The sequence below is a fragment of the Phyllobates terribilis genome, unplaced genomic scaffold, assembly GCF_046119375.1.
Source record: "Phyllobates terribilis strain yellow unplaced genomic scaffold, ASM4611937v1 Scaffold_7__3_contigs__length_470593459, whole genome shotgun sequence".
Lineage (NCBI taxonomy): Eukaryota > Metazoa > Chordata > Amphibia > Anura > Dendrobatidae > Phyllobates > Phyllobates terribilis.
This window is the reverse complement of record NW_027362767.1, coordinates 275,920,306-275,945,701: the sequence shown is the minus strand read 5'-3', so window position 1 is coordinate 275,945,701 and position 25,396 is coordinate 275,920,306. Positions and strand designations below refer to the sequence as shown.

Below are 25,396 nucleotides of genomic sequence, written 5' to 3'. Positions count from 1 at the left end.
TATATGTACACTGCAGAGTACCACTTCTCCTGTTCTGTATATATACACTGCACAGTACCACTCCTCCTATCCTGTATATATACACTGCACAGTACCACTTCTCCTTTCCTGTATATATACAGTACAGACCAAAAGTTTGGACACACGTTCTCATTTAAAGATTTTTCTATATTTTCATGACTATGAAAATTGTACATTCACACTGAAGGCATCAAAACTATGAATTAACACATGTGGAATTATATACTTAACAAAAAAGTGTGAAACAACTGAAAATATGTCTTATATTCTAGGTTCTTCAAAGTAGCCACCTTTTGCTTTGATGACTGCTTTGCACACTCTTGGCATTCTCTTGATGAGCTTCAAGAGGTAGTCACCTGAAATGGTCTTCCAACAATCTTGAAGGAGTTCCCAGAGATGCTTACCACTTGTTGGCCCTTTTGCCTTCACTCTGCGGTCCAGCTCACCCCAAACCATCTCAATTGGGTTCAGGTCTGGTGACTGTGGAGGCCAGGTCATCTGGCGTAGACCCCATCACTCTCCTTCTTGGTCAAATAGCCCTTACACAGCCTGGAGGTGTGTTTGGGGTCATTGTCCTCTTGAAAAATAAATGATGGTCCAACTAAACGCAAACCGGATGGAATAGCATGCCGCTGCAAGATGCTGTGGTAGCCATGCTGGTTCAGTATGCCTTCAATTTTGAATAAATCACCAACAGTGTCACCAGCAAAGCACCCCCACACCATCACACCTCCTCCTCCATGCTTCACGGTGGAAACCAGGCATGTAGAGTCCATCCGTTCACCTTTTCAGCGTCGCACAAAGACACGGTGGTTGGAACCAAAGATCTCAAATTTGGACTCATCAGACCAAAGCACAGATTTCCACTGGTCTAATGTCCATTCCTTGTGTTCTTTAGCCCAAACAAGTCTCTTCTGCTTGTTGCCTGTCCTTAGCAATGGTTTCCTAGCAGCTATTTTACCATGAAGGCCTGCTGCACAAAGTCTCCTCTTAACAGTTGTTGTAGAGATGTGTCTGCTGCTAGAACTCTGTGTGGCATTGACCTGGTCTCTAATCTTAGCTGCTGTTAACCTGCGATTTCTGAGGCTGGTGACTCAGATAAACTTATCCTCAGAAGCAGAGGTGACTCTTGGTCTTCCTTTCCTGGGGCGGTCCTCATTTGAGCCAGTTTCTTTGTAGCGCTTGATGGTTTTTGCAACTGCACTTGGGGACACTTTCAAAGTTTGCCCAATTTTTCGGACTAACTGACCTTCATTTCTTAAAGTAATGATGGCTACTCGTTTTTCTTTACTTAGCTGCTTTTTTCTTGCCATAATACAAATTCTAACAGTCTATTCAGTAGGACTATCAGCTGTGTATCCACCAGACTTCTGCACAACACAACTGATGGTCCCAACCCCATTTATAAGGCAAGAAATCCCACTTATTAAACCTGACAGGGTACACCTGTGAAGTGAAAACCATTTCCGGTGACTACCTCTTGAAGCTCATCAAGAGAATGCCAAGAGTGTGCAAAGCAGTCATCAAAGCAAAAGGTGGCTACTTTGAAGAACCTAGAATATAAGACATATTTTCAGTTGTTTCACACTTTTTTGTTAAGTATATAATTCCACATGTGTTAATTCATAGTTTTGATGCCTTCAGTGTGAATGTACAATTTTCATAGTCATGAAAATACAGAAAAATCTTTAAATGAGAAGGTGTGTCCAAACTTTTGGTCTGTACTGTACACTGCACAGTACAACGTCTCCTGTCCTGTATATATACACTGCACAGTACCACTTCTCCTGTCCTGTATATATACACTGCACAGTACCACTTCTCCTGTCCTGTATATATACACTGCACAGTACCACTCCTCCTGTCCTGTATATATAAACTGCACAGTACCACTTCTCCTGTCCTGTATATATACACTGCAAAGTACCACTCCTCCTGTCCTGTATATATACACTGCACAGTACCACTTCTCCTTTCCTGTATATATACACTGCACAGTACCACTTCTCCTTTCCTGTATATATACACTGCACAGTACAACGTCTCCTGTCCTGTATATATACACTGCACAGTACCACTTCTCCTGTGTACTGTATATATACACTGCACAGTACCACTTCTTCTGTCTTGTATATATACACTGCAAAGTACCACTTCTCCTGTCCTGTTTATATACACTGCACAGTACCACTCCTCCTGTCCTGTATATATAAACTGCACAGTACCACTCCTCCTGTCCTGTATATATACACTGCACAGTACCACTTCTCCTGTCCTGTATATATACACTGCACAGTACCACTCCTCCTGTCCTGTATATATAAACTGCACAGTACCACTTCTCCTGTCCTGTATATATACACTGCAAAGTACCACTCCTCCTGTCCTGTATATATACACTGCACAGTACCACTTCTCCTTTCCTGTATATATACACTGCACAGTACCACTTCTCCTTTCCTGTATATATACACTGCACAGTACAACGTCTCCTGTCCTGTATATATACACTGCACAGTACCACTTCTCCTGTGTACTGTATATATACACTGCACAGTACCACTTCTTCTGTCTTGTATATATACACTGCAAAGTACCACTTCTCCTGTCCTGTTTATATACACTGCACAGTACCACTCCTCCTGTCCTGTATATATAAACTGCACAGTACCACTCCTCCTGTCCTGTATATATACACTGCAAAGTACCACTCCTCCTGTCCTGTATATACACACTGCACAGTACCACTCCTCCTGTCCTGTATATATACACTGCACAGTACCACTCCTCCTGTCCTGTATATATACACTGCACAGTACCACTCCTCCTGTCCTGTATATATACACTGCACAGTACCACTCCTCCTGTCCTGTATATATACACTGCACAGTACCACTTCTCCAGTCCTGTTGTCGGAGAGGCGTCAATATTGGTTTAGTATTTTCAATATTATTATGGTCAAATAAAAATAAATATTGTAAAACCTGTTTAAATTGATTATCCCAAGTAATCCCTTCTCCTCTGGATAGGGGATTACTGTCCAATGGCTGGAGATCCGACTGTTGGGACCTCCATGATCCCGAGAATCGGAGCTCTGTAGAGCACCATGTAAATGGAGCTGTGGCCGATCATACGCACTGTGGCGCCATTCACATGTGGCTCTTCAAATAACTCCTTTTAGGAGTGTGAGGGGCATGACATAGTAAAGCAAAATTCACTGATCGGGGTAATGAGTGTTAGGGTACGTGCACACGATCAATAATTGCTGCGGATTGCACGCAGTGCTCTTGCGGCCAGATGTTACAGCATTGTGGATGGGATTTGTAGAAATGCTTTGGACGCAGCATAAAGTATACTGCATTCAAAGCGCTGCCAATACCGAGTGTGTGCACATACCCTGATAGTATGTGGGCTGGTGGGGTTTGTGTGGCAGGGCTGCTTTTTTGACCCAGTCCAGCCCTGGCTGGAGGCACTTAACAGTGTTAGTTCTGAAGAATCTAAAAAAAATTTATAACAGTGGAAAAACTGTTAGGACAAGTGCATATCATAGAATGGACAGTATTTTGAAGGGGATAAATGTTTTAAAGATGTTATCTTGAATAAAAAATAAATAAGTAATTCTCATTTTTTGGGTCCCCCCTCATACTTATCCATCATGTAATACGGCATTATAATACATCAGGAGCTGTCTGATTGGTTCCAAATGGCTCTGCAGCCAGACAACGACCCCCAATATCGCATCCAATGTCATTAAAAATGAGGGGTCCTGGAATTGATGATCCGGCCCCACAGAGCCCTTATCTCACATCGTCCAGTCTGTCTGGGATCATATGAAGAGACAGAAGGACCTGCACAAGCCTCATACAGAGAAGATCTGTGGTTAGTTCTCCAAGATGTTTGGAACAACCTCCTGCCGAGTTCCTTCACAATATGTGTACAAGTGACAAGAGAAAGTGATGATGGTCACCAGATACTGATGATGGAGGTGACGGGCACTCACCAGATACTGACGATAGAGGCGACAGGCAATCACCAGATATCGATGATGGAGGTGATGTGCAGTCACCAGATAATTATGATGGAGGAGACGGGCGGTGACCAGGTACTGATGATGGAGGCAACAGGTGGTCACCAGATACTGATTGGATTTACATTTTTACATTCTGTTAATTTAAAAAAAAGTATCTATTAAATGCTTCTATTTGTGGATGCTTCTTACTTTGGAGCATTTCTGCATAAACTTTTTGCACAGTACTGTATTATGTGTATATTGTGCTGAAGGGATATAATCTTTATAATATTTTTTTTTTTTTATATAGCGCTAACATATTCCTCAGCGCTTTACATACATTATCATCGCTGTCCCCATCGGGGCTCACAATCTAAATTCCCTATCAGTATGTCTTTTGTAGTGTGGGAGGAAACTGGAGAACCCAGAGGAAACCCATGCAAACACGGGGAGAACATACAAACTCCTTGCAGATGTTGTCCTTGGTGGGATTTGAACCCAGGACCCCAGTGCTGCAAGACTGCAGTGCTAACCACTGAGCCACCGTGCTATCAACTGTATGATGCTTCTCTCAAAAAAACAAATTCCGGAAACTGCCGGCAAGGGATGATGTTTTGTCTAAAAGTGGGTTATGGCACCTAAATCTGAAAATCATTGACCTGACATCATTGGACACTTTCAGCATCCAGAGGTCAAAACACTAGAAACAAATCTGCCAGGGTTAAAGAATTTTCTATTCTATTATCTTCAATATTGACGCACCCCCTGGGCCATATTCTTTAGGGGAATACCCGGAGCCGGATCAGATGGGGGTTGTAGTCTCCGAGTGGCTGTGACCCGGTCCGTGCCCAGGGTGTCAAGCTCAGTGTGTGGCAGTCCTTACTGATGTTACTAAAGTTCTTTATGTCGACTACGCCACCCGTTGAATTGCGGTCACTACGGCCGCCGCTGCAGCAGGGTCCGCTGAGGCTGATGGTGTTGGTGCAGCTTTAGATAGTATAACCCCCAACGGGAGGGGTATGGCCTCAGGGGGTCAGGTGCAGAGGATGGGGGTTGTGGTGGTGCAGCGTAGATGATAAGTAAAGACAGAGTCGGGTTGTGCAGTTCAGGGTGTTTACTTACTGCAGATATTCTGGTCACTCCGGCCTTCAGTGACCACCCGAGCCGTGCTGCGTCCACCAGGTCCTGGATTCAGCCAACCCCCAAGCAAGTCCGGAGCGTGTCCCTGAGCCCTCCTTCTTGTCCTTTCTTCTGGCCGTCCCCACCAGGGATCCACCTAGGTCCAGCTCCCTCGGGCCTTCTGTTGGGAGACCCTTGGCCTTGGGTTCCCTGACCCTACACGTGGTTTGCCTTCAGGGTGGATGTGGTGGGTGGCCGTGGCAGATCCTGCCCACGGCCTCCGGTCTCTGGCTGAGGTATGCTTTAGCCCCCACCAGTTTGGGATCCGGTACCCTATTGCCAACTCTTCACCCTGGGGTTGTACTTGGGTTCTCAGAGTTCCTTTCTGTCTCCCCCTCTGGGTCTCTCTTTCTCCTCTCTCACTCTGGGTCTCTCTTCTCCTCTGCTCGCTGACTTTCTCTCTGCAACTGACCCTGTTCTTAGTTGGTGCCCACCTTATATACACCCTCTATGTGTGAGCTCAGGTGACCAGCACCCAATGAGCTCCTATCTTTACCCAGGCTGCTCCCCCTATCTGCCCCTACACTACTTGGGATGTACCACCCCCCTCCCACTCCAGCCAGGAACAGACTCGGTCGTACCTGCACATTTCTAAGTGGGAGTACCGTCGGCCTGTTCCCCGGAAATGGGATGTGTGTAGTGCATGCAGCCTACCGAGCTCAGTTCCACACTCCATCCTTACCCGGGAGTGGAATATCACACCTCTGGGTTGAGGTGCAATACCCCTGTAGCAGCCGAATCCTCAGGGTGCTACATTCCCCCCTGGTAAATCACAGCACGTCCTCGGGCTGTAAGACATAACACCAAAACATACAAATTTTTGCATAAACATATAAAACATATAAAAGATATAAAACATTATATATATATATTTCAATTTAAAACATTCTCGTCGCCTCTGGCTCCTCCTCCGGTCACTGTGCAACGCGTGACCGGGTAAAGTGCGACAGTCTTTCTGGAAAACTGGTTTTCCCGGAAAACCGGTAGGGGGCGCTTTAGGACGCGCAACTATATACAAGGATTATGGCCGCTCTCAGTCCTCGGCCAGGTATTAGGGAGGAATGACCGCTCTCAGTCCTCGGTCAGTGGGATTAAGGGAAATACGGGTAACAGTTCACACATGCTGGTCCCAACGGGGACTATATTAGCAACAGCAACAGTTTCAGTTTCAGTTCACGGTTTCAGTTTACTGTGCCCCGACGGGCAACTATATACAGCTTCTGCTTCGCTGTCCTTAGCGACGGCGTCCTCCTGCTCTTGCTTTTTGGTTACCTTTGGCTCTAATTTCAGACCCGTCCGGGTCCTCTTGTTCTTCCTCCTCACATCGCAGCTCCTCCTCTGTCAGGCGATGCACATGGAGGGCGTAAGGTCCTTTGGCACACTTGTGCCGGGTAAAGGTGACCTCGTCCCCGATGTAAAGGTCACGACCTCTGTGCCCCTCCGGTAGGTGGGACTCAACGTCTCTCCTGGTCACGAAGACGTCGCCTAGGGTGTGGTGGTCTCGGATGAAGCCCCACCCATGCTGCAGGTTAAACTTTATCACAGTCCCGGTGGTGCGGGGACTATGCGCTGCACGGGGGTCTCTCCTGGCCCGACTCTTCTGCTCCGCGCTCTTTACTTGAGCAAGCTGTTCCCGGACCCGCCTCTCTCTCCGCTCCCTCTCGAAGTCCTCGAGCTGTTGGCGGCAGCACTCAGCACGCTCCGCTGCAGCTGCCCGAGTCTCTTGAGTGAACCCCATAAGATCTTCTCCGGTGGGGTCCCACTCAAATTGGGTCTCTTCAAGCGGGGGCGAGATCCTTATCACGGGCTTCGGAGCCGGAATCAGGGGTGCACACATGGCCCCAACCCTCCTCTGGTGCTCCAGTCCATAATATTCCTGGGGCCAGATGAAAGGCTGCCCGTCCGGCCACGTGTGCTGGGCAAACAAGTCCTCTCCCAGACGCGGCACTCTTGGTTTTATGGGCGCGGTGGTGGTGGCGCCCGGGTTGCCCAGGCCTTGCGGCCAGGCCTGGGGCACCTGGAAAGTAAAGGGCACCGTAAGGACGGCGGCGCCCTGGGCTACTTGGCCCTGCGACCAGGCCGGTGGCTCCGCGGAGGTAGGGGGCGCTGTTGGTATTGCGGCGCCCGGGGGTACTAGGCCTTGCGACCAGGCTGGTGGTACTTCCTGCTTGGTCACGCTCGGGGTCGAGGCGTATGACGTCACAGGGGTCGCGGCTGCGGCTTCCGGTTGAGGCCTAGTCTGTGGCGGTGACGTTGCGGTTACGGGCACGGCAGGGGGTACTTCGGGCTCTGCGACGGGGAGCTGGGGCAGGTACGCGGTTTCCCGGTTTGGGGTAGAGACGTCCCCTTTACCTGCCTCCTTTCGTTCGGCTCCCTTTCCGGCGCCGTCTCCGACCTTCAGTCCTCCTGCGCCATCCTCAGAGGCGGTCTGTCCCCTCGTCTCGGGTGGCGTGCTCCGCTGACGAGTTCTTGTCTGCTGGGCCATCTCACGGCTCCACTCCGCCAACGTCTCTCGCTGCACCCGGGCCATCCTCCGTGCGAGGCCCTCCAGCGCAGTCTGCGCACACTCCCGATCTCGGGGGAGCTGTGCCAAGACCTCCACTAAGCCTAGTGGGGTCGTTGCTTCTAGCAGGCTACTGACCAATGGGTCGGTGCTGCTCTGCTCTCCTTCCGTTGTCTCCAGCAGGCTCCTGGCCAGCGGGCCGGTGCTGCTCTGCTCTTCTCCCATCTCCGGGTAAGCTTCTTCTGGACTCAGCTCTAGGCTTCTTGTCTCCGGGTGCGCTCTCTCCAGACTGCTCCAGGCGACACCCATCTTTGCTCTCTTCTTCTCAGTCCTCCCACTTCGAGGGCGGTCCCGGGGCCACTTGGTGATTGTCAGCTCCAGGGGCAGTTCTTTCACGCTGACAGACACCTCTAGCATCACAGTCTCTGTTGGTGGGGGCGGTTTCCACTTTTGGCGCCATTTTCGGTCCTGGCCCACGATGGGAGGCGGCCTCTTGCCACCCTCTGGCACGCCCATAATGGCGTCCGCTCTGACAAGGCGGGAAACCTTTGGAAATGGCGGGAATCGTCTCCCAGTGGCGGGAAACTCTGCAGATGGCGGGAAAAAGCTGTTAATGGCGGACAACCGGCGGGAATCGATCTGTGATGGAGTCCGATGGCGGGGACCCTCCGGAACCGGCAGGAGACTTCTTTTTGAGGTAAACTTGTTCTTTTCTTCAGGCACGCAGTACCCGGGTGTTGCGGGCACGTCTATCCTGCCGACTACGCCAAAGTTGACGCACCCCCTGGGCCATATTCTTTAGGGGAATACCCGGAGCCGGATCAGATGGGGGTTGTAGTCTCCGAGTGGCTGTGACCCGGTCCGTGCCCAGGGTGTCAAGCTCAGTGTGTGGCAGTCCTTACTGATGTTACTAAAGTTCTTTATGTCGACTACGCCACCCGTTGAATTGCGGTCACTACGGCCGCCGCTGCAGCAGGGTCCGCTGAGGCTGATGGTGTTGGTGCAGCTTTAGATAGTATAACCCCCAACGGGAGGGGTATGGCCTCAGGGGGTCAGGTGCAGAGGATGGGGGTTGTGGTGGTGCAGCGTAGATGATAAGTAAAGACAGAGTCGGGTTGTGCAGTTCAGGGTGTTTACTTACTGCAGATATTCCGGTCACTCCGGCCTTCAGTGACCACCCGAGCCGTGCTGCGTCCACCAGGTCCTGGATTCAGCCAACCCCCAAGCAAGTCCGGAGCGTGTCCCTGAGCCCTCCTTCTTGTCCTTTCTTCTGGCCGTCCCCACCAGGGATCCACCTAGGTCCAGCTCCCTCGGGCCTTCTGTTGGGAGACCCTTGGCCTTGGGTTCCCTGACCCTACACGTGGTTTGCCTTCAGGGTGGATGTGGTGGGTGGCCGTGGCAGATCCTGCCCACGGCCTCCGGTCTCTGGCTGAGGTATGCTTTAGCCCCCACCAGTTTGGGATCCGGTACCCTATTGCCAACTCTTCACCCTGGGGTTGTACTTGGGTTCTCAGAGTTCCTTTCTGTCTCCCCCTCTGGGTCTCTCTTTCTCCTCTCTCACTCTGGGTCTCTCTTCTCCTCTGCTCGCTGACTTTCTCTCTGCAACTGACCCTGTTCTTAGTTGGTGCCCACCTTATATACACCCTCTATGTGTGAGCTCAGGTGACCAGCACCCAATGAGCTCCTATCTTTACCCAGGCTGCTCCCCCTATCTGCCCCTACACTACTTGGGATGTACCACCCCCCTCCCACTCCAGCCAGGAACAGACTCGGTCGTACCTGCACATTTCTAAGTGGGAGTACCGTCGGCCTGTTCCCCGGAAATGGGATGTGTGTAGTGCATGCAGCCTACCGAGCTCAGTTCCACACTCCATCCTTACCCGGGAGTGGAATATCACACCTCTGGGTTGAGGTGCAATACCCCTGTAGCAGCCGAATCCTCAGGGTGCTACAATATCCTATGTCATCCACAGATCCCTGAGAATCAAGCGCCAGGGCCGGCACAGACATCACTTCCAGTTAATGGGCGCCAAGGCATTATAGGACTTTGCTGTGGCCTTAGTAGAGTAGAGCACAATGCGCAGACGCAAGATTCACAGGGATCTGTGGATGACGTGTAGGACGTGTCATCCACATCAATCTATTCAGGAGGACGGCAATTCTGCCAAAAGACGAGACTTAAACAAAGACCACCAACACCCATCGGACCAGACCGTGCTGACTAGCATATGGCAAGGGACACTTAATAAATGTATGTTTTGGAGGAGTTGGGGGTTTATATACAGGTTGATGAACTGTTAAAGGTGGTGGCTTCAGTTTATATTGGGAAAACCCGGAGACAGGTTTCCTTTAACCTCAAAACACTTGGATTCCGATTCATCAAGGTGTTTATGACAGAATTCTAGGATAACAAACATAGAAATGTTGCAAAATTGTTGGTTGTGCAAAAATTATTGCGACTTCTGGTATTTGTATGCCAGTCCTGGGCATCTATGCCACAGTGGGCAGAACTGGAAAATTCATCAAAAGTTACACCACTTAATGGTCCCTGACTGGAGGAACACTTCTGGGGGAGGCGCACGGCAGTTGTAAGATGCAATCCCATCAGTAAGACTGGTGTGCACAACGCCACTCCCAATGACTTGTGCCCTTAAGTTCAATTCTCTGCAATCCATGCAGAACTGAGTGGCTTTTTCACACCACCCTCTCGTGAGGCATTTCTTCAGGCCAGTAAAAATGATTAGTCATAATGTTCCGTCCTGTGATCTTTCAGTGGTTTTGGGATCCCTTTCTAATTCTCCATTCACCGGTTATCAAAAGTAAACCTCTAGTTGCTGTCCTGGAAAACCTTATTCCCAGGGGCCATAAGTCAGCAAGCCTCACATAAGTCAGCAAGACACAAGTCCTTTCCAATAGGGAGCACTATCGCAGAGATTTTGGCGACTGCCTTGTACGATGCCTGAGTTCCTTCCGAAAATTTCTTCCTCTTTAAATATGAACCAAAGATCATCTTCCAGCCTGCTCCTGGGAAGATTTACAGGAGATGTTATCTAGTCATCACCTCCTTTACTATTTTCATCTTCACCCAGCAATCCTCTCAGTTTAGAAAGGATGAACATTTATGTTCCTCACTTGGCATTGCAGAAATGGTCAAAAGGAATGAGGGTTCCAGAATGTAATTATCTTCTGCTACAATCTAGAAGGTCTCCACACTCTGGTCAAGGCTCGCTGTATGGCATTAAAAGTCTAGTTACATCCTTGCGGACCAAAGCTGTAAGGCAGCAACGTGGTCAACTCCATCAAACTTCTCTGCCTCCTCTTCTCCGCCGCCTTCACCACAGACTAGGCACAACATAGAGCTCGATAGAAAGAGTGTTATTAAAATCTGTTCCTTGATTTCTGTCCCCTCTTCTCTAATCGCTCCCACTGGGCATCCAGGAGAGAATAAAATGTGTTTGAGAATTTTCCTTTCTTGGAGACCGAAGGCAGCACAGGATCCCCCAATATATGGACTGTTTCATGCGGGCCTAGGCTGGCTGTTTGCTTTATATAGTGGGAACTAGTTGACTATGCTGATTTATTGCTAATTAATTGTCCCTGCTTGTAACCAGAGTAGTAACCTTAACCCATGCTGTGCTGACCATGGACTCCAGAAAATGAAAATTTCAGGTAACAAATTTTCTTCCTTTCCTTGTGTCTTCCAGGAGGTCTGATGTCTCGATGATGACACCCTGGTTCGCACCGATTGTCTGGAATGGCACCTATAATATTGACATATTGAATGCGCACTTCCAGCAGAGAGACGTCTGCATCGGCCTCACTGTATTTGCTATTAAGAAGTGAGTATATATCAAGTGAGTATATATCTGTGCACTGGGGAGGATGACTACCATGCAGACGTAATGGTGTTAATTCCAGTGGATAAGCAGCGTCTCCTGCAGGTGGCCCAGTGTAAGGGCCATAATACTCCATCCATTTTCTCACAGGTTGGAGATTGGGCTCCTAAGCGCCGGTGCAGAATGCACTGCTGTGAGTTCCGCTGCGGCCCAGCACGTGGTGGGGAGGATGTCTGTGGCCGACATTCTAGTAGAAAGATGTAAAAAAAACTGTGAGGCACCTGAAGAGAGTTCATGGCCGGCTGCCTGACATGCGGGAGCACCCATGACATCTTTGCCTTCATCCACCAAAATAGCCTGGCATCTTATAATAGCTGGCAGCTTATAGCCTAGGATCCACCACAAGCACTGGCCCAGGAGTGGCAGTCCATCAATAGGTTTGAGGTCTCACACAGCAATCAGCAAGATGCGGCTGCTAAGAAACCATTTCATAAAACTCAAGCCTCTTTCTGCTGTATCATTAGAAATTAATTACAAATGTATTACTTATTGTTAATGGATGCGTAGTTTCTACAAACCCATGCAGCCATTACAGTAATCTGTAATTATACGATGGAAATTCACTGCAACGATGATTGTCCTCTCCGCAGCCATTCCTCAATGTGTTACAACAAATGCTCCCTGAGAGCCGACAACACTCTCCAGTGCCAATGTCTACTGAATCCGATAACACGCTTAGCCCCATATTTATCAAAGTGTTTTTGCCACAATTCTGGTGTAAAACACTTTGAAAAATATCAAAAGTTTTGCGCAACTCACAGTTGTAAAGTTGGACTTTTATTTGGGGGACATCATCTCAGTTTATGGCACTAAGATCATCTCTTAGTCTTTGGAAATTTGCCTTTTTGAAGTTCAGTGTCCTTGTAGCCCCTCTGCTATACATCTTATTAAAGAAGACGTGAAAACATATTATTTTGTCATCACTATTACTCAAGACCCCTGACTCACACATCTGATATTCTGTCTGGTCTATTTGTTAATATTAGATCTAGCAGTGCCCCTGCTTGTTGGGTCCTGCACCAGTTGTGAGGGGTCAGGGTCTCTTATTATTGTTGGTCTCTTTTGCTGAACATGCAGGTTTCTGCTTCGAATTTATATCAGGGTAATAGCAGTTTCAGCATTAGTGACTCTATAGCCCCTCAGTATAACACCTGTCTCGTGCCGTCTTGTCTTTATCTTACAGATATACCATCTTTGTCCCAACCTTTATAGAGACGGCTGAGAAGTATTTCATGGTGGGACATAAAGTGAATTACTACGTCTTTACAGACCGTATTAGTGACATTCCCATCATGGAGCTGGCAGAGGGCAGGCGGCTGCGGGTGCTGAGAGTGCCCGCTTACCAGAGGTGGCAGGACGTGTCCATGAGGCGCATGGAGATGCTGCGGGACTACTCCCACCAGCAGTTCAGGGGGCAGGTGGATTACCTGGTGTGTGTGGATGTGGACATGAGGTTCAGTGATGAGGTCGGGGTGGAGATCTTAAGTGACCTGTTTGGGACCCTACATCCGGGCATGTACGGGACCACACGTGAACATTACACATATGAGCGGAACCCACAGTCGGAGGCTTACATACCCTTGGATGAGGGAGACTTCTACTATGCTGGGGGCTATTTTGGGGGAAACATCGAAGAGATTTACAAACTGACCAATTTTTGCCACAACGCCATGATGGCGGACAAGGACAAGAACATTGAGGCTGTATGGCATGACGAGAGCTACCTGAACAAATACTTCCTTTACCACAAACCCACCAAGGTCCTCTCCCCCGAATATCTGTGGGACAACAGCTTTGGGATCCCAAAATTCCTGAAGAGACAACGATTTGTAGCCGTTCCAAAGAATCATAATGAAATCCGAAACTGACGACCAGCTCAGCTATCACCGGGAAGCCAAGAAAACCCCCATGTTAGTGTGGAAAGAGTAACAATGATGTGTGCAATCTCTAATAAACCATCTCTGCTTAGTTGTGTGATACTGTCTGCTGAGCTACTGTATCTAATCCAATCATGTGTGATTACTGTCTGCAGAGCTGTGTATCTAATCCTATCACCACTGAGGTGGCATAACTGTTAATGAATTAGATGGACATGTTTAGTCACTCCCCATCTCTACAATGCTTTGCCCATTTTGGTTAAACTGGCCGGCACTCGCATGAAAACTTGAAATGTCTCAAAATTTCTGCACAACTTACAAGACTAATGAAGATGATTTACTCCAGAAAAGTCACTTAAACACCTTCATTAATTGGGCCCTAAATGAATGATTGATATAATCTCAAAGCAAAGCTGTACCACCACCTAGACACAGTTGTCCTGCAGATTCATCGTCTTGTTCATACGTGTCCCATGGGCCTCAGACTCCTTATGGATCCTACATGTGGAGAAGATCTTACATTCTACAAGGACTAGGATTCATTTTGGAGGCTTGCACACAAAGTGAATCCTCAACAAGAGGAATGAAGAAATAAGCTGAGAGATCTGCTCATCACCAGATTGATCATTGACGAACACCCAGATTTCCACCGTATTAATCAAAAAATTACAAATGGAACAAGAATTAATCCACAAGCAAGCTATAAAATCCGCAAATGACCAGTTGGATTCTTTAAGTAACCAAATCCACTTATGGTCAAAAACCCAATCCAGTATAGAAACATGAAAGGGTACATCAACTCTACCTTTACAAAAGAACATGAATGGAGGTAACTACAAAATGAAAAAAAAATCCCACATGAGTATCAAGACAGCGACCTCCCGAAGCTCTGATAAGGCTTATAGATGATCACATAGTTACCATGACAACACTACCAATACACAGCAAAATTATAACACCAGGCAATATCTCAGTCTTGGCTATCATAGAAAGTCCGATACTGTCGGAATTGAGCTGTCATTTCCCCATACAACCCAGTGGACACCGCCCACACTACAACCAACTCTTGTACAGCTCTTGGAATGACTACCATCCCTATGGGATTGAACCTCATCCCCCATACTATGTCCACACTATAACGTGACAGAGGTGATCCCTCCCCTGAGGACCTAGGCGAAGCCTCAATACGTCACTACTAACTATACATGAAGTGAAAACTCCTATTTCCCATCTGTTTCCTCCACCATTCTCACTACATCTGATAGAGATTTAGAACCCTCACACTTATGTTTTCCAGAGTCTCTAAATACCATTATGTCTGATGACACTGGAGAGGGCTTTTCGGATGTATAGCTAAAGCTAGGGTATAGATAACTCAGAAAATAAAGTAATTATTGCTATAGGTACAGTATCAGATTAGTTAAAATGTTTAACCTTTATTAATTATTCATTAAAAACCAAAATATAAAGTGCAAAAATAGTGCCACAGATGAACCAAACACCACCACAAGTGATGAGGTGACCAGTGCCTCCAACGACAGATCAAGTATGCCAAGATGGTCATTCCTTTTCAATAATTACCAGTATTGCTTGTATATTTCAGGTATAGTGTTACAGCCAGTCTTAATCAGATCTGATCAAATTAGATCACCTAAAGGATACACATCCTCATTCCTCAAAACAGGTGTCTTAAAAATTACTATACTCTGATGAAATACAATCCAAGAAAACTCTACATTCACACATTGAATATTAGTTTGTAGAGGTAGTTTCAAATTGGATTATTCCAACAATTCTCTGCCAATGCTGCAGAACCCTAGGAACATGCTAAATTATGAACATATCCTAGTACAACATCATTGGTAGGTATACACTGCAGAACAAATTAGCAGAGAGAAAATGCATATCAAATATAGGCTTCAGATATATAAATGGCAGACTTATCATCAGAAGATTGGAACGATCTCACCCCTTTTGTCTTCAATGTCATTGCCAGAGACCATCATGGGGAACTCTATACTTGCGGCATACACAGATAGAGATGGGGTAGTTGTCCTCTGCAATTATTCCAGACGCGTTTCATCAGCATTTAGACTCATCAGGGGAACATTTTTTAGAGAGAGATGGTCTATCAGCACACCGCATATTGCTGCCAGGGATCGCTGCTTTGCAGGCTCACCACATGTGTGATTTAAGAGCGCCGTGCCATCTTGGCTCCGCCCTCGACATGTGACGAAAAGACCGACCTGTAACCCATACTTCCGGTGCGTGAACCGCATATCTTGTCAGGTGGAACGCAAGCCATGACACCACTTCCGCTGCACACGCTCAGATCGTCCGGATTTGTCTAAAGCGGTCACCATAGAGACAGAGGGAAGGGAATCATTTCTTCTACACCTTGCCACAAATGGACATAGGTGTGCTGATCAAGACAAATGGCCACTGTTTTACAACAGAGCAAGGCCACAGAGGATCAGTTTAATTGACTAAGGCGTATCTATAATATAACCGGGGATGCATGTCTCTGTCTGAAGCCTTTATAGACTGCACATGCGTGATGCGCAGTCTGGCTCCAGACAGAAGTAGGCATCCAGCCGTTACAGGTAAGAGGAGTCGTATGTCGCCGGAGATCGCAGTATGCATAGAGACTGAACGCATATCGCGATCTCCGGCGCCATACTTACATACTTACCTGACCGGGAGGAGCTTTGCCGCTGCGCCTCTCTTCACCGGAGACCGGGGCAGGAGTGAAGGTGTCGGATCGGCGCATGCGCATAGCGCTATCCGGCGCCATTTTACTGAAGACACATTTGCAGTGTGTCTTCAGCAAAATGGCGCCGGACAGCTCGGTGCTCCGGGGCCGCACTTCTCCCCTGGCCTCCAGCAGAACAGGACACAGCAGCGCTGGAGCACAGGGAAGAAAGGTGAGTAGAAGTGTTTTATTTTTTGTATGTGTGTACAGCATGAAAGGGATGAGGGGGCCACACATACCAGGATTGGGGGGTGAGGGGACCATGCATACCAGGACTGGGGGTTGAGGGGACCATGCATACCAGGATTGGGAGGTGAGGGGACCATGCATACCAGGATTGGGGGGTGAGGGGACCATGCATACCAGGATTGGGGGTGAGAGGACCACACATACCAGGATTGGGGGTGAGGGGACCATGCATACCAGGATTGGGGGGTGAGGGGTGCCATACATGCCAGGATAGGAATGCGGGGCACCATGCATATCATGATGAGGGGTACCATGCATACCGGGATAAGGATGAGGGGTGCCATGCATATCGGGATTGGGGATGAGGGGTGCCATGCATACCGGGATTGGGGATGAGGGGTGCCATGCATATCGGGATTGTGGGTGAGGGGTGCCATGCATACCGGGATTGGGGGTGAGGGGTGCCACGCATACCAGGATTGGGGGTGAGGGGTGCCACGCATGCCAGGATTGGGGGTGAGGGGTGCCACGCATACCGGGATTGGGGGTGAGGGGTGCCACGCATTCCGGGATTGGGAGTGAGGGGTGCCACGCATACCGGGATTGGGGGTGAGGGGTGCCACGCATATCGGGATTGGGGGTGAGGGGTGCCACGCATACCGGGATTGGGGGTGAGGGGTGCCACGCATACCGGGATTGGGGGTGGGGGGTGCCACGCATACCGGGATTGGGGGTGGGGTGCCACGCATACCGGAATTGGGGGTGAGGGGTGCCACGCATACCGGGATTGGGGGTGAGAGGTGCCACGCATACCGGGATTGGGGGTGAGGGGTGCCACACATATTAGTCCTGAGAAGGACTGTTTGTTTGATCTGGCAGCCTTTACAGACCCTACATTAACTATTTCGCAGTATATATCTCTCCCTAAATCAGCAGCGCTGTCCCTACACTGTCTGATCCCAGCCGTCTGTGCCCAAGATGGCGGCGCCCGGTTTTAAATACTCGAGGTGACGCTGTGCGGCCAGCCAATCAATGTAATGCCCACAACCAACATGGCTGCGGCATTACAGTGACTGTCTGGCAATCCCTGCATGTTCATTGGCTCTGTAAAGAGCGCCAAACATGCAGGGCGGAGACCCGAGCTCCCGCCCGAGTAACCCGGAAATGCTCGGTGCTCGCCGAACATCCCGAGTAGTGTGATGCTCGGGCGAGTACCGAGCAGTGTCGAGCATGTTCGCTCAACACTAATAGATAACACTATAAAGTGCAGGTGCACATACAAAGCTATCCCTAAAGTGACCTAGTGCTATATAACTGACCCATCAAATTAGCAAAACCTCAAAAGGAGGATACATCACTACTGGTCTATGTAAAGAAATGAAAATTAATGAGCGGCCAGATCTAGAGTGGCCGCTCATTGAGGAAATGAAGTTTGTTTGAACTCTGATTAGCACTATGCCACTCTAGATCTGGCCGCTCATTAATTTTCATTTCTTTACATAGACCAGTAGTGATGTATCCTCCTTTTGAGGTTTTGCCACCGTGTTGCCCTTTTTTAAATTGTTTTGTCTATATGTTTATATGTATATGTTTTATTTTTGTGTTTTTGGTGTCTTGATTGATTAATAAAATGTAATAATTTTCACTGAATGATTTGATCGTATTTGTCTGAGCAGCGGTTAGGACTATAACAGAAAGGCCTTGGATGGGTGACATTATACCAGGAAAGGGTCCCAGGATGCATGACAATATACCAGGAAAGGGATCAGGATGCATGACATTATACCAGGAAAGGGCCCAGGTTGGGGGACAGTATTACAGTAAGTGGCACATGAAGAGGGACATAATTAAAGGGGTCTAGGATGAGTGACATAATTACTGTATGGGACCAGAATGATGAAAGTACTGTATGTTAATAGTTTATGGTGGCAATTGGGGACATTATTACTGCTGTAATATATTTTACTTTTGAGGATACTGTTTTCGACGGGGGGGAACAAAAAGGGAGGTCCTGTTACTGTGCAGTGTGGCACTATGTTGCTTTTTGTCTTCATCTAGTGCAGTGTAAAAGTCGGAAAAAAGTGGGGGATGTGCTTTAGAAGCGATCAGCTATATATTTCTGTGTGTTACTTTCTGCAGAATGAGTCCTGTCAGGAAGAAGTGACAGCGGTCTGCGCCGGATGAAGGAGAAAAGTGAAAATGAATTACTTCAAATAGAGATGTTGCTTGTAAATCACTGTATTACTTATACACTATATACTATCTACAGAGCTTCTGTGTGTAATGTCACAGGTAATCACTGTATTACCTGTACACTGTAATCTACATATACTATATGCAGAGCTCTTGTGTATGTCACTGGTGATCACTGTATTACCTGTACACTAAATATACTATATACAGAGCTCCTATGTATAATGTCACTGGTGATCACTGTATTACCTGTAAACTGTACACTATGTGTACTGCTAGATATAGAGATCCTGTGTAAAAGGTCACCGGTGATCATTATTTCACTTGTATACTATACTGTATATACAGAGCTCCAGTGTATGTCACTGGTGATCACTATATTACCTGTTCACTGTACACTATATACAGTCATGGCCGAAAGTGTAGGCATCCTTGAAATTCTTACAGAAAATGAAGTATTTCTCACAGAAAATTATTGCAATTTAACATGTTTTGCTATACACATGTTTATTCCCTTTGTATGTTTCGGAACAACACAAAAAAAAACAGAGAAAAAAGGCAAATTGGACATAATTTCACACTAAACCCCAAAAATGGGCCGGATAAAATTGTTTACAACTTTCCAAATAGTTGGTAAACAACTTTATTTCAAGCATGTGATGCTCGTTTAAACTCACCTGTGACAAGTAACAGGTGTGGGCACTATGAATATCACACCTGAAACCAACAAAAAGTTGACTCAATAATTGCATTGTGCAACACTAAGCATGGAGAACAGAAAGAGAAGAGAAATGTCTTAGGATTTGAGAACCAAGGTTACAAGTCCATCTCCAGAGATCTTGATGTTCCTTTGTACACGGTGCGCAACATAATCAATAAGTTTACAACCCATGGCACTATAGCTAATAGACGTGGACAGCAGAGAATCATTGATGAAAGGTTGCAATGCAGGTTAGTCTGGATGGTGGATAAGCAACCCCAATCAAGTTCCAAAGAAATTCATACTGTCCTGCAGGATTAGGATGCAGAAATGTCGGTGCAAACTATCCGTTGACATTTGAATGAAATGAAATGGCAGGAGATCCAGGAGGACCCCATTGCTGACTTAGAGACATAAAAATGCTAGACTGCAGTTTGAGAAAATGTAACTGGGTGACCCAAAATACTTCTGGGAAAGCATTTTTTAGACAGATGAGACCAAGATGAAGCTTTTTGGTAAAGCACATCATTCTACTGTTTACCGAAAACAGAAAGAGGTCTACAAAAAAAAAGAACACAGTACTTACAGTCAATTATAGTAGAGGTTCAACAATGATTTTTGGTTGTTTTGCTGCCCCTGGCACTAGGTGCCTTGACTGTGTGCAAGGCATCATGAAATCTGAAGATTAGCAAAGGATTTTGGGTTACAATAAAGTGCCCAGTGTCTGAAAACTGAGATTGCGTCATAGGTCATGGTTCTTCCTGCAGGACAATGACCCCAAACATACTTCAAGAAGCACCCAGAAATGAATGGAAACAAAGCTCTGAGAGTCCTGAAGTGGCCAGCAATGAGTCTGGATCTAAATCCCATTGAACACCTCTGGAGAGATCTTAAAACTGCTGTTGGGAGAAGGCGCCTTCAAATATGAGAGACCTGGAGCAGTTTGCAAAAGAAGAGTGGTCCAAAATTCCAGTTGAGAGATTTAAGAAGCTTGTAGATGGTTATAGAAAGCGATTGATTGCAGTTATTTATTCTAAAGGGTGTGCAACCAAATATTAACCCTCATTCACATACAATAGGCCTGACAGGCACATCTCTTTTACTTTCATTTCTCCTTCCTCACCAGATTGTGAGGAAATCCCCTCCCTCCAGGTAGTCTCCTGTCTCTAGCAGCTCTGTGAAACCTCATACCACAGTTGGATTGCAGAGCTTCAGGAGGACAGATATAACTGCGCTAATCTCTCAGGCTCATTGTATGTGAACACGTCACACTCAATAAGGTTGGTATTTTATGTTTTTATTCATCACAATTGTTTATTTAGCTTGTTTTATGAATGTCTAGCACAAAGTGTGAGGCTATTTCATAGAAATAAGGCAGATTAAAAAAGAAAGTGTGCTGCTCAGGCATATACAGTAGTTCCCTAACACATATTCCTTCTCTTGCTTCAGATTATCTGCTGAAATGGAGAGGAAAATGTACAATTTATCAAAAAACCTTGATGTTGAGGAAGTAACAAACATGCTGTTAGATGATGCAGACCCCACAATGAATGAGGATTTAGGAGAGGAAAGTGAGATCGATTCTCATGATGAGGTGGAAGTATGTGAAGTGGATTCTGAAACAGAGCAAGATGGTGACAGTGATGAGGATGAAGATGTAGAATCTTATTATATGGGAAAAGATAAAAAAAAACAATGGAACAAGAAGCCACTCCAGAAAAAAACGTAGGGAACCTCAAAACATTATTACTCACCTTCCTGCAGTTATAGGAACTGCAAGTAATGCAAAAACTGCAGTTGAATGCTGGAATAGTTTATTCACAGATGACATTCTGGACTCTATTGTCACATATATCAACCAATATATAGACATTATAAAGGACAAGTTCATCTGCAACAGAACCATCAAGGCCACAGATGAAATAGAACTGCGTGCTTTTTTTGGATTATTATACCTTGCAGGAGCTTATAGGGCAAATACATAAAGTTTGGAGGAACTTTGGAGTAAAGATGGAGATGGAGTTGAAAAATTTGGCCTTGTTATGTCCATAAACAGATTCAAGCTTCTAATTCGTTGCCTTCGGTTTGACGACAGAACTACCCGAACCGAACGTAAAACACATGACCGACTTGTTCCAATTTTTGATATATTCCAAAAATTTGTTGAAAACTGTAAAAAAAGCTATTGCCCTGGGGAGAATCTCACTATTGACGAAATGCTCCCTGGTTTTCGTTGTAAATGTGCCTTTCCTCAATATATTCCATCAAAGCCTAACAAATATGGAATAAAAATGTATGCCCTTGTTGATGCCAGTAAGAGCTACACTTACAACCTGGAAGTTTATGCAGGAAAACAACCAGAAGGTCCTTACTGTGTCAGCAACAAACCCAGTGATGTTGTAAAAAGACTGGCTGAGCCCTTATTTGGATCGGGTCGCAATATAATAGCTGACAATTGGTTTTCAAATTGTGATCTGATTGATTATCTGAAAATGCAGAAGCTTTCATATGTCGGAACTGTAAGAAAAAATAAAAAAGAATTGCCTACACAGTTTGTAAGTGTGAAAGGGAGACAACAGTACAGCAGTATGTTTGCATTCCATAATGGAAAGGTTTTGGTTTCCTATGTACCACAAGCAAAAAAAATTGTACTTCTTCTATCAACACTTCATGATGATGATGCCATCGATCCTGGGACTGAGGCACAAAAAAAAACGGAGATAATTACATTTTATAATGCAACCAAAGGGGGTGTTGATACAGCTGATCAGATGTGCTCAACTTTCAACGTCAGCAGAAACACCAAATGCTGGCCAATGGTCATATTTTTTGCTATGTTGAATTTAGGTGGTATAAACTCACAAGTCATTTACCTTGAAAACAAGCTTGAACCACTCCGTAGACGATTCTATCTGAAAAAATTGGCCCATGAACTAGTGCTTGGAGAGCTACGCAGGGGAAGTATGAAAACAATCGGTATCCCCTCTCGCCTTCAAGTTCAGCTCAAAAGATTCCGCCCAGAAGATGATAGTGAAAATTCACCACCTGCACCACCTCCCAAAAGAAGGAGATGCACCACCTGCACCACGGAAAGCGGAATCAGAAGGCTTTCTAATTATGAATGTCACAAATGTCATAATGCAATCTGCCTGACACATGCAAAAATGATGTGTAATTCTTGCTCTTTGCTCTGCAAGTGTAATTTTTCTGGGGAAACTTCAGGATCTAATTCTGATTGAATATGTGTTTAATAGTACTTAAGGTACCTTAAAATTAAGTTTGTTTCCATAAATTTTCTTTGTAGAGTTTTTTGACAGAGTCGAACTGGGGACTATTTGGCGGGAGTTTTGAAATGTTTGTATTTCAGAGTTATTAGTTTTATGTTAAGTAAATGGGGTTTTTTTGCACCTGATTATGTGTAGTCTCTTTTATTACATCCCTATGAAGGTCACTGATCACTTTTAGAGCACTGAAATTGCAAACATTAGATATTATAGGTATTTTTCTAGCCTGCGCCTGACAGTCACATTGTATGTGAACTCGTTAGAACCTATATTGTATGTGACGGAGGGTTAAGTTGAGGGTGCCAACAATTTTGTCCGGACCATTTTTGGGGTTTTGTGTAAAATTATGTCTAATTTGACTTTTTTTCTCTGTTTTCTTGTGTTTTTCCAGTACACACAAAGGAAATAAACATGTGTATAACAAAACATGTAATTGCAATAATTTTCTGGGTAAAATACTTCATTTTCTGAAACAATTTCAAGGGTGCCAACACTTTCAGCCATGACTGTATACTATATACAGAGCTCCAGTGTATAATGTTACTGGTGATCACTGTATTACCTGTACACTCTACGCTAAATATACTATATACAGAGCTCCTGTGTATAATATTACTGGTGAGCACTATATTACCTGTATATTACAGATAATATATACAGAGCTCCTGTGTATAATGTCACTGGTGATCACTGTTTCACCTGTATATTATACACTATATACAGAGCTCCAGTGTATGTCACTAGTGATGTCATGCAGTGCCTTGAGACTGTGGCGCTAACTAGGTCCCTAGAACTAGGGACGCCCTGATCTATCCTTGTCCTCCAGATTACTCCTGAAGGTAGAGATGACAGGTTCTCGTTCCTTGCTATGCTACTATAACAACCCTTCTCTGTCCCTTACCCCACCCAGGGAGGTGGGAAGCTGAAATGTAGAGTATAACACTAACCAGACAAACCAGGGAAGAGGGACAGGGATAAATGAAAACAACAATCATACAAAATACACTCACCAAACAACAGAGTGGAATACAGGGGAGTTAGGCTGCATGCCCACGATGCGTTTAACATGCGTTTCCGCTGCAGAATTTCCGCAGCGGAAACGCATCAAAAACGCTTGGTAACCCGCACCACATGGTCCCCAATGGCATTCCACAATGTCAATGCACATGCTGCGGATTTTTCCGCAGCGTTTCTGCAGTGCTCATAAATCCGCAGCATGTTCATTAACTTAGCGGAAGCACAGCGGAATTGCCGCCATTGACTTGCATTGAGACGCATATACAGTGCCTACAAGTAGTATTCAACCCCCTGCAGATTTAGCTGGTTGACACATGCGGAATTAACTTGACATTGTGACATTTGTACTGTAGATCAGCCTGGAAGTGGGAAATGCGCTGCAGCAATTTTTTATTTTTTTTAAACGTTAAAAGTTAATTCAGAGTGTCATCTATTATTCAACCCCTCAAACCACAAGAATTCTGTTTGGTCCCCCTAAAGTATTAAGAAGTAGTTCAGGCACCAAGAATAATGAGCTTCACATGTGTGGATTAAAGATCTCTTTTGCCAGCCTTTTCTGACTATTTAAGACCCTCCCCAAACTTGTGAACAGCACTCAGACATGGTCAACATGGGAAAGACAAAGGAGCATTCCAAGGCCATCAGAGACAAGATCGTGGAGGGTCACAAGGCTGGCAAGGGGTACAAAACCCTTTCCAAGGAGTTGGGCCTACCTGTCTCCACTGTTGGGAGCATCATCCGTAAGTGGAAGGCTTATGGAACTACTGTTAGCCTTCCACGGCCTGGACAGCCTTTGAAAGTATCCTTCCGTGCCGAGGCCAGGCTTGTCCGAAGAGTCAAGGCTAACCCAAGGACAACAAGGAAGGAGCTCCGGGAAGATCTCATGGCAGTGGGGACATTGGTTTCAGTCAATACCATAAGTAACGTACTCCACCGCAATGGTCTCCGTTCCAGACGAGCCCGTAAGGTACCTTTACTTTCAAAGCGTCATGTCAAGGCTCGTCTACAGTTTGCTCATGATCACTTGGAGGACTCTGAGACAGACTGGTTCAAGGTTCTATGGTCTGATGAGACCAAGATCGAGATCTTTGGTGCCAACCACACACGTGACGTTTCTCAGCCAAGGGGCCTGGCCATCTGGTCCGCATCCATGGGAAGATGGATAGCACGGCCTACCTGGAGATTTTGGCCAAGAACCTCCGCTCCTCCATCAAGGATCTTAAGATGGGTCGTAATTTCATCTTCCAACAAGACAACGACCCAAAGCACACAGCCAAGAAAACCAAGGCCTGGTTCAAGAGGGAAAAAGTCAAGGTGTTGGAGTGGCCTAGTCAGTCTCCTGACCTTAACCCAATTGAAAACTTGTGGAAGCAGCTCAAGAAGAAAGTCCACATGAGACACCCAAAGAACCTAGATAACTTGGAGAAGATCTGCATGGAGGAGTGGGCCAAGATAACTCCACAGACCTGTGCCGGCCTGATCAGGTCTTATAAAAGACGATTATTAGCTGTAATTGCAAACAAGGGTTATTCCACAAAATATTAAACATAGGGGTTGTATAATAATTGACCCACACTTTTATGTTTAAAATTTAATAAAATTCAACTGAGCAACATAACTTTTTGGTTTGTAAGATTTATGCTTCTGTTCATAAAACCTACTCTCGTTTGCAGTTTGAAGGCTCTAACTTATTTGCATCTTATCAAACCAGCTAAATCTGCAGGGGGTTGAATACTACTTGTAGGCACTGTAATCCGTGTCTGTACATTTGTACAC

General features: G+C 46.1%; 1 protein-coding gene across 5 annotated transcripts in view; it reads left to right on the top strand.

Annotated features, from left to right (window-relative positions):
• The window catches only part of LOC141154632 (histo-blood group ABO system transferase 1-like), a 40,466-nt gene extending 23,689 nt beyond the window's left edge, over positions 1 to 16,777 (top strand). For all 5 annotated transcript variants that reach the window (XM_073640856.1, XM_073640857.1, XM_073640855.1 and 2 more), the window contains 2 exons: positions 11,417 to 11,551; positions 12,792 to 16,777. In XM_073640856.1, the coding sequence (XP_073496957.1) occupies positions 11,417 to 11,551; positions 12,792 to 13,476 (820 nt within the window). In that variant the 3' untranslated portion in view covers positions 13,477 to 16,777. The remainder of the gene's footprint in view (positions 1 to 11,416; positions 11,552 to 12,791) is intronic.
• Positions 16,778 to 25,396: the final 8,619 nt, after the last annotated feature.